General features: G+C 38.7%; 1 protein-coding gene across 1 annotated transcript in view; it reads left to right on the forward strand.

Annotated features, from left to right (window-relative positions):
- fat1b (FAT atypical cadherin 1b) overlaps nucleotides 1-9,608 on the forward strand; it is a gene marked incomplete at its 5' end in the record, with an annotated part of 29,048 nt that extends 19,440 nt beyond the window's left edge. The window contains 11 exons of the mRNA XM_079479455.1: nucleotides 616-753; nucleotides 1,555-1,698; nucleotides 1,816-2,004; nucleotides 3,760-4,558; nucleotides 5,260-5,411; nucleotides 5,489-5,948; nucleotides 6,172-6,325; nucleotides 6,404-6,514; nucleotides 6,585-7,180; nucleotides 7,362-7,445; nucleotides 8,643-9,608. Of these exons, the coding sequence (XP_079335581.1) occupies nucleotides 616-753; nucleotides 1,555-1,698; nucleotides 1,816-2,004; nucleotides 3,760-4,558; nucleotides 5,260-5,411; nucleotides 5,489-5,948; nucleotides 6,172-6,325; nucleotides 6,404-6,514; nucleotides 6,585-7,180; nucleotides 7,362-7,445; nucleotides 8,643-8,941 (3,126 nt within the window). The 3' untranslated portion in view covers nucleotides 8,942-9,608. The remainder of the gene's footprint in view (nucleotides 1-615; nucleotides 754-1,554; nucleotides 1,699-1,815; nucleotides 2,005-3,759; nucleotides 4,559-5,259; nucleotides 5,412-5,488; nucleotides 5,949-6,171; nucleotides 6,326-6,403; nucleotides 6,515-6,584; nucleotides 7,181-7,361; nucleotides 7,446-8,642) is intronic.
- Between the last annotated feature and the right edge of the window lie 305 nt (nucleotides 9,609-9,913).

Consider the following 9,913-nt stretch of genomic DNA (forward strand, 5'->3'; position numbering starts at 1 on the left):
TCCCTACCGCTGGTACCACTCTTTGAACAAAATCGCTTTGGTATCTATGTAAAGCTTCGAATGTCTTCTTTCGGTTCCTCCTCTCTCCACAACATCATTGAAGCGGAAAGACAACAGATAGCATTAAAACAAACCTGGTTCTTCTTAGCCACGGCCTGCCACAGCGCCTCTGATGGACAAATGTATCAATATTTGGATTTTTTGAACCCTCAGATTCCAGAGTCTCAAATAGCTGTATCTCGGCCAAATATTGCCTTTCCTAATAAACCATGAATGAATGGAAAGCGTATTTATTTAGCCTTCAGGGAAGTTTGATGGTAAAGAGTCACATATATTGATATTCAGCATGTACAGTAAATCGACTCACATGATACTAAAGACGAGAATGATACTTCAAATCAAAGAGCTTGTCGAGAAAGATGCTACATTGTATTCCTTTCTCTAAGCCATTGGACATACAACTGAAATTACGCATAAAAACATGAAAAAAAACGTGTAGACACTAAAGCAAAGAAGGAGGGAAAGAGCATCTTTTAAAGAGACTTGGGACTGTCCTTTTAAACAGTAATGTGAAGTGAATGTTATCTTATCAAATGTAATGATCTGTGTTTTTAGGTACTAGCAAATGATTTTGATGGACCTTTAAACAACCGTATCCACTACTCTATTAAAGACAACAACCAGATGTGTCCATTCATCATAGATGCAGACAGTGGTGAACTGAGAGTGGCCCAACAGCTGGACAGAGAAAAGGTAGAATGATTTGAGTTGAATCTGCACACTTGCAGGAAAAAACAGCTGAAACCAGCTTTCCTGTGGCTCAGCGGTAAGAGCACGGCACTAACAACGCCAAGGTCAGGGGCTCGATCTCAGGGGTTTGCACATACTTAGAAAAAATCTATAGTATACTGTAATGTAAGTCGCTCTGGATAAAAGCGTCTGCCAAATGCATAAATGTAAATATGAAACCAGCCAAAAAAAGAAACCACTCCACAAAATGTTTTTAATTTATTATTTTTGGTATGTGTTTAAGTAAAATTATAGTTTTTTTATTTGGTGAATTACTAACATAATTTATCCCACATTTCAAATGATAATGTTTGTTTTGTATTTGCAATTATTTGCTGAAAATTGAAACGGGACAAACTGGTCTTTAAAAGTTCTGCAACACTGCATAGAAATACTGCTGAGAAAACAAGTTCATATTCATTTAAAAACATCACAATGCTAATATTGATGTATTTTAGGATCAGATTAAAATTCAGTTCATCGCTATCATGCGGCTTGAATTCTCTCTGTCTTTCACGTTGCTGTTGGGTGACTTGTTCCCTCCTGGGGTTTGTTTCTGTTGAAATGCAACCCAAACTGTACTGAAACTGACATTATACATATGCAGAAATGAAGATTAAAGCCCAAACTGGAGTGGTTTCTTATTATTTCCAACTCTGAGACTAGGAGCTTTGAAAAGAATCAATACAAGTCTAATTCCTTACACAGCCAATGATGTCTCCCAAAGTTGTATTTCTTCCCGGCCTTTTGTTCTTATTTCCTCAGGTAGCGAGTTACATGCTGACCGTGCTGGCTTCTGATAATGGAAATCCCCCTAAATCCAGCAGCGCTACAATAAACATAATCATATCTGATGTGAATGATAATCCCCCTGTCTTCTTTCAGACTAACTACAGTCTCATCATCCAGGCAAGATCTCCACTTTTCTATGAAACAGAGCAAATTCATTTTTCTTAGTGCCTGATAGTGGAATGAGAGATTATGCTTTAAGCTTTTATTTGTTTATTGTTTTTCTCTCATCTGTAGGAGAATATTCCTGCAGGGGCCAGTGTACAACTGCTCAATGTGACTGACAATGATTCCCTTCAAAATGGACCTCCTTTCTCGTTTAGTATTGTAAAGGGTGATGAGATGAATCCTTTTAGTATAGACCAGCAGGGTTTGGTTAAGACCATTGGACCAGTAAGAAGAGGACAGCACACATTCAATGTTCAGGTTTGCTTTGTTTCAATATTTTGCAGAAAAGCATACAGTCTATGGGGAAAAGCATTTGAAATTAAAACAAAACAATACAAACAAAAGATAACAGTTCATTAATTCATACAAAAATGTATGTTACTGATTTTAATGTGATGTGCAAGATTACATTTTATTTGTTGAAAACTCCCTCTGGTGTTGAACAAGTGTAGCGACAGGCTAAAACATTGGCAGTGTCAAGCCAAGACACAGTGTCACCAGCCAGTGTAACATTCATTTTATAATGATTTAAATCAACTCATAGAGTGTAATTTAGTTAACTCCTATTTGATCTTTGTTTTAGTAGTAGGAATTACATGTAAATATGTTTAAAAATGGTCATTATTGTCATGAATTGCAAGGACAGAACCCAATTGCACTGTGAAATCCTACATTTTCCATCAACACCATCATTTTAACTCTGCCAAATGTGCTGTGTTGGTCTCCAATGATGTTTCCCCTTCCAAACAAGACCATTGATGAAGCATATATGTTTGCTTTAGTTGGACTCTTGACTTTCATTAAGTTAATTCTCTTTCCTCCTGGAGAAGGAAACTTTTTGTGATGGCTGTCAAGCTGTAATAAAGATGATAAATAATACTAAATGAAGTTGATGACGCAAAGATGTGCCAAATTAAACCGAAAGTTTTCCTGACATTAACACTCATCATACAAACCTCAACAATGGTGACAATCCTCAAACTAATTCAAATAGACAGATGAACTGCAGTGCATGCTGGGAGTCATGAATGTGTTTTGTTCTACGATGTTACCCAGTTTGCTTTGTAGCATAAAGCTTTCTTTTTTGGATTGTCACTATTTTTTGTTTCATACACTGATTCTTGATGTCTGATTGATTGACCGATTTAAACTTTTTTTGTTTGCGTATTTTCTGTCAATTCAAAGAGGTATAATAAGCCATCACACAATCAATAACACAATGCACCCATAAGCATTTGTTTAGGTAACTGCACAAAGACTGCAATCATTATCACCTGATCCCAATGGATCTTAGTTTTCATTGCCCAAACAACTTAAATTTAGCAAACTGTTATGACAGACAATGAAAACCTAACTTTAAAATTTAGGAATCAAGATCCCAACTAAAGCAAATACCCATCACAATATTGATGCTTTGTTTATGCTTTGAACATTAATTGCGGTTGCAAAAGTGCATTAATTGCGGTTAAACGGACTGGGAACATTCTCCATTGGCAGGCCAGAATGTGATTGTTACACTTCAATAAGAGGACTGAAAATCTGAAGTTGCACATCGGCTTTATGTGACTTAAAAGACATAATCTGATGCGCTTTTCGATCATTACAAATAAAGTATGTGGTCTTGAAGAGAATTAATTTTTCCGTATCTGTCTTGACCGTCTCATTGACGGTCTTGACTTGGACTCGTTCCTCTTTGAACTTGAATTGGACTTGAACCTCTTTAGACTTGGTCTTGACTCGGTCTCGACCAGTCCTGGTCTTGGACTCGACAAAGGTGGACTTGACTTTGGACCAGCCCTGCATTTTAGTTAATGCATTTTAAAATGTACTAACACTAACAAACACGACTTTACGGTCAAGTGTTACCCAAGTAATACAAAATAACGAATTTAAGTTTCATAAAAGTATCATAAAAAGTTTCAGCATTATGTTTGTTTGAAATTTTCCTTCATCAAATCTTTCATCAAGTATTACATTTAGACTTGCAGTTATAGAGTTTTCCTCCGATTTCAGGTGTCTGACAATGGAAGGCCCCCATTAAAATCGGTCGCATCTGTCAGTGTGCTTGTAGTTCAAGCGAGTGTGTATCCGCCATCTGTACGGTCTCTGGATGTTTTCATCGTGGTCCAGGAAGACGAATACTCGGGAGGCATGCTGGGAAGGGTTCATGCCACAGATGAAGATGAATACGACACTCTCACATTCAGTCTGGAGTCAAACAGCTTGTTCTCTGTGGTTGCCACGGATGGCAGATTGTTGGCTCATGGAGGCCTTGATGCGGGTCATTACCGACTCAATGTCTCCGTCAGTGATGGCCGTTTCACATCTTCGGCCGACGTCACAGTGCGCGTCCGGCGGGTCATACAGCAGATGCTGGATGGCCTGGTGTCTGTGCGCTTTGCTGGCGTAGCTGCTGAGATTTTCATCCACGACCACTGGAGGAGCTTCCAAAGGGCGGTCCGCGGCCTCACGGGATTCCACCGGGCCGATGTGCAGTTAATCAGTCTGCAGCCTGCAGAAATGAGCAAGGACCTGGATGTTCTTCTGTTCTTTGAGAGCTCGAGAAGATCTGGTGCCAGCTCGGTGGAAGCAGTTGTTCAGAAGCTTAACTCTTCCAGAGAAGCCTTAAGAAAGATGACGGGTCTGAATGTGGTGAGGGTTCTGAACAGCCGGTGCTTGAGCCCGGAGTGCCAGGGTGGCACGTGTAAGCGTGTGGTTCTGCTCAATCAGACTAGCATGGCTACATATAGCACTGCTTTAGTGAGCTATGTCACACCTAGACATCATGTCACGGCTGAATGTCTGTGCACAGGTACAATATGCTACCTGGAAGTCTTTGTTAGGTGAAAATGTGTGACCTTTCAACTTAACATGTTTTCTTATTATTATTATTACTTTAGATAAAAAGTGCTTAAAGCGTAAAACAAGCTGTGTTACCTGTCCCGAGGGCTTTGAATGTGTAACTGGTGTTGGAGGAGATGAGCACAGCTGTATATGCACAGGTGACGCTAAAGGCAAATGCTCAGGTAAAAGTCAACATCACATTTCATTTATCTGTTAAGAATACAGTGTCATATAAAGGATTGATCACAGGTGCTTTCTGCTCACTTGATCGATGAGTATTGTCAAGCGTTTAGTGATAAAATGTGTGTACCTATTTTTTTATTATCTCTGCTTTTAGTAACCATGTGATATTCACAAAAATCTAGAATGGTAGTCACAGTTTCTTTCATTCTTTATATTTCTTTTCTTCTTAACTCTTTCTTCTTTCGTTCGTTCTTTCTTTTATTTTACTTTCCTCTCTTTAACTTCTTACACTTAATCTTTATTTTGTTCTTTCCTGCATTTTTCATAAAAACTTAAAATGGTTACATTACATATAGTTGGGTTTTTTATGGTGAAGGTGTACATGGTAAAAATAACTATAGTAATAATGACATTAAGGAAGTTTAGTGTCCATGGTGAATATTTGCAAGTTATAAAGGTGTGTCAAATTATTTTCCCTGTTTTCAGGAGGATCTACAATGACATTTACTGAGACCAGCTACATTAGTTATCGCTTGAGAGAAAGCACTAGAGAACTAAAACTCACACTGAGGTTAAAAACCCTCTCAAGAGAAGGAACAGTCATGTTCGCCAGAGGAAGAGGCCACAGCATTCTACAGGTATTGTATAAATGTAAATCAACCCTATCGGTTGTTTTTTGTCATCTGCGTTTAAATGTGTTTTGTGTGTTCTTCAGATATTAGGAGGTAGACTGCAGTTCCAGTTGGACTGCGGCTGGGGTCTCACTACAGTTTCTGTACACAGTATCCTTGTGAATGATGGGCAGTGGCACCTAGCAGAACTCGAGATGAAGGGCAACTATGCCAGACTGATTCTGGATCAGCTTCATTCTGCATCAGGCACCGCTCCCGGGCCCCTGCACTGCTCCAACCTAGGCGACCAGGTGGTCCTGGGTGGTCATGCTGATCTTCTCAGTGCCAGGGTCAGGCGTAGTCTGCCTGTATCAGATGGTTTGCAGGGCTGCATGGACTCGGTGGAGTTTAATGGACAAAGACTGTCTTTGGACTCTGATGGTCCATTAGGGGCTTCGATAGAGAACATGGTGGGGGTGTTTCCTGGCTGTGTTTTCTCATCTCCAGACTGCTCCAGTAATCCGTGCCTAAATGGAGGGAGCTGCTTGAAGAGACAGAGCGGAGGTAAATTGGGCCCCTATGGATTCATGGTTATCATCATTTTTTGTATTCTACAGAAGAAAATCATATGGGTTTCAACTGACTTGAGGGTGCATGAATGACGATTTGTTTTTTACATAATTACTCTTCCAAATGTTTATCATAACTTTGAGTTATTTAGTACTGTAAATGTCATATTACTGCTTAAAGTGGTTCCTAAAATCTAAACATTGATATTGTCTTGAAGGTTGCTTCTCTAAATTCAACACTTTATTCACTGGGACTCATTCTGAGGTCAATAACAATCCTTGTGACTCCAACCCCTGCCTGTATGGAGGAACCTGTATTCAAAATAACCTGGACTACATCTGTGAATGTCGGGGCGAGTACTCAGGTCAAAGGTACTGCACTTTCAAAGTACAATTTCTTCACATTTTTATTATATGAAATTATACCAAATGTCGCCTGTGTGACCGCAGGTGTCAAATTGGACCATACTGCAAAGAGAACCCGTGTCACAATGGTGGACTATGTATTGACAGTCTTGATGGACCAGTTTGTGAGTGTGAGCCAGGATTTAAGGGAGAAAGGTTTGTTAAGTGTCCATATACTCTGATATCATCTCAGATATCATCTAGTAACAGCAGTTTTGTGTTTTAGATGCACGGTTGATGTCGATGAGTGTCTGGACAAACCTTGCCTAAACAATGGCCGTTGTGTTAACACGTACGGCTCCTTTAACTGCTCCTGTTTACCAGGCTTTAGTGGAAGACTGTGTGCGATTGAAATGGAGGACAGGAACCGCATTGTTTCTTCATCCTGGAACGTACGGCCTGCGGAACTGATTGGAACGCTGGCGTTCCTGACAGTCATTTTTGCTTTGGCGCTGCTCTTATTAGTTATGTTGAACAGATCTTGCAAACCTGTGAAAAAAAAGCAAGGTCTTGACAAATACAGAGCCGTTGATTCTTATATTCAGACGTCCTATGTTTACAACCAAGCTCGACAAGGCTCCTCTGCGGACACCACACCGCAGGTTCCTGTGAGACCCATCTCCTACACGCCCAGCATTCCTGGAGAGGATAGAAACAGAAGAGACACAACTGAGTTTAGCAGCTTGTCAGATCATCTCTTTGGTCTTAAGAAGGCTGTAGCTGTGTGCAGTGTAGCTCCAAACCTACCACACCACAAAGCTTCTCACCTTCACTCACAAAATGACTTCATACCTCAAACAGACTGGGATGAGGAATATGATGGTTAGTGCAATCTGAACCATTAGTTGTTGGACATTGAACCATAATAGATTTCTGTTTTTCTTTAAATCTTCTGATGTAATCATTATTAGCCAATAAACTTCATTGTTAATTTTATAGACAGGCAATGTATTTATATTTATTATTTTAGAAAAGGTTATTAAGTCAACTTCCTGTTTGGCAGTGCATGACAGTATTTCCTGTTCTCATGGTAGAAGAGAGATGTGGTCTGTGTCGCCCCTCCAATCAGATGTCACGGATGACAACAGTAAGTTGAATAGTCCTGTTTCGTTCATCTTTGATATGCTTGGATAGATTTGACCACAGGCTCAGAAGCAAACAAGGCATTATGCTGACCAAAATTAAAGAAGACGATTTTAAAATATTTTGATATATTTTTGATAGAATTTAGCATATTTGCACGCAAATAGTGATTGTCTGTGCCACAGCTCTTTCTGTCTTGTAACCAACATCTTGTCATTAAACTGAATTGTGCACATACTTTTCTCTGATATACTGATTATCTGTTTATGCTTACTCTTGGAATTTCTTATAAATATAAATTTTTTCTTACAGTGGATATTCCAAATAAGGTGTTTATGTGACCCAAAATTTTACTCAAAACAGACATATGACAGCTATCATTTTCCGATTTCTAAGTTTAACATGCATAAACGCAATACAATAATACCAAATTATGGCAAATATTTTTGTAAATATTGTTTGTGTGCATTTAAACAGTCATTAATGAATTAAAGTAGCATAAAAAAAAGCATATTAGAGTCAATTTTAATTTCAAGACGTTTTTTAGTATGAAGACAAAATACCAAGTTAATACATTCTGAAACATTTACATAGTTAACTGACACTTTCTGAATAATTCTGCTTTTGATGTTTTCTTTCTCTCCTCTCTGGTTTCTTTATTCTTTGCAAGCCTCCAAAGTGATACACCCTGTCAAAACATAGATTGACATGGTGAGATATAGGTATGGAGTATGTTGTATTTCATGTTGTATAAGTGTTTCCCAAAATCTTGCATTTCTGTCTATGACTCCAACTCCCTTCTGTGACACGCTGTTTAACACTGTCAACATTATCACATGGACATTTTATAGTGACCAATTTTATAGTTAAAATGGTAAAACTCGAAAAATGTGAGAATACCGTTTGTTCTGGCTTGTCTGAGATCATTCTCATGAGCCATGTTACCTTGTCATTGTGGTTATTTCTGCACTTTTGTCCACAATTTTGTAATTCGTTCCCTCTTGCATTTATAATCACTCTTTTCGCAATCCGCAATCAGTTTTGCAAACTGTAGACTACTCGCGGAATAGACTACGCATTTCCGGTCACGATTTTTTTGTCATGACTGTTCCTTCAGGCATGGCTGTGTCCCGTTTTATGAAGCTGCAAAGTCTTATTTGGTTTCGTATAACACTATGAATTGAATATATTTCCCTAACAGACTATCACTGGGACACCTCAGATTGGATGCAGAATGTTTACAGTCCTGGGAGCCAAGGTCTTGTCCAGTGTGAATTCGTGCAGATGTCCACCACTCCAGGCACTCTAGAAACAGACTATTTTCCTAGAGACGATGACATTGAGAGCTTTCTGCCCATTTCAGATCTGCCTCCTGATACTGAAATGCCTGCAGCTCCAGGGTACTATGACCAGCACACCAGACCAGAACTGTACCAAACCAGCCACCCAACAGCAAGGTCAAACTCCACATCCTTCGGTCAACATCATAGCCATGACTGAGTACAACCCAATGAAACAGCTGTTGGAATGCCTCACAGCTATGTTAGAACCTGTTCAATTTCAGGAAGACACTTCAGATTGATAACCCTCAGTCAGTGGCTTGAAGATGCATTGTCAGATCATCGTGAATTATCCTTTAAAACTGCCTTTTGAGGCTTCTTCATCTCATCGGAGTGAGAAGTATTCCAAACTTTGAAAAAAATGTTTTTCTTTGTGTACAATTATTTTTAATGAAGCATTACTTAGTACACCTTTAAAATAATTGTTATATCTTTTCTCCCCATGTGAACACGAATTGCTCAAAAGATATGTCATTGACACATTATGTGGAATTGTACAGTTGTGAAGTTTGATATTAAGTGATTAAAGGTACAGTAATCCAGATATGCATTTGAAAAGAAATATAAAATAACTCATTCTTTTCTTTTTGCATTGTCTGTTAAATGTCACATATATTTGTCTCCCTTTGCAGAAGTGTCGTTTGTTCTTTTTGTTTTTTACCTGAAGTCCTATCTTTTTGTACGCGATCATTTATGCATAACATTTTTGGTGTTATCTGGAGACTGAAGACCTGAATATCTCTACTGTATGTCCAGAACAGCATGAGGTAAAAAAGAAAGCCATCTATTGTCTATTGTAGATGGGTATAAAGCTCTTATGGTGCACCAAAAAGCTCACATTGTTCTCCTGCTGTTTCATACTATCAAATGGTCTGATGAGGGGTATTTAAACATTTAATGAAGCTTTGTCCATTTAGTCATTTAGCAGACGCTTTTATCCAAAGCGACTGACAAAGCTAGACCACTACCTGTTGAGAGAAGAGAGAGGGGTATTTATTTATTTATTTTTTTAATTGCCAAGGTTGATGATGTGAAGCTAATAGTGGATGTCCTCAAAAGGGTAATTACTTGGTTGTTTGCTGTAAGGATTTTCCACTATTACAAAGCAAAAACAAGAAACGGTTTTATTTCA

This window comes from Barbatula barbatula (assembly GCF_947034865.1).
Source record: "Barbatula barbatula genome assembly, chromosome: 18".
Lineage (NCBI taxonomy): Eukaryota > Metazoa > Chordata > Actinopteri > Cypriniformes > Nemacheilidae > Barbatula > Barbatula barbatula.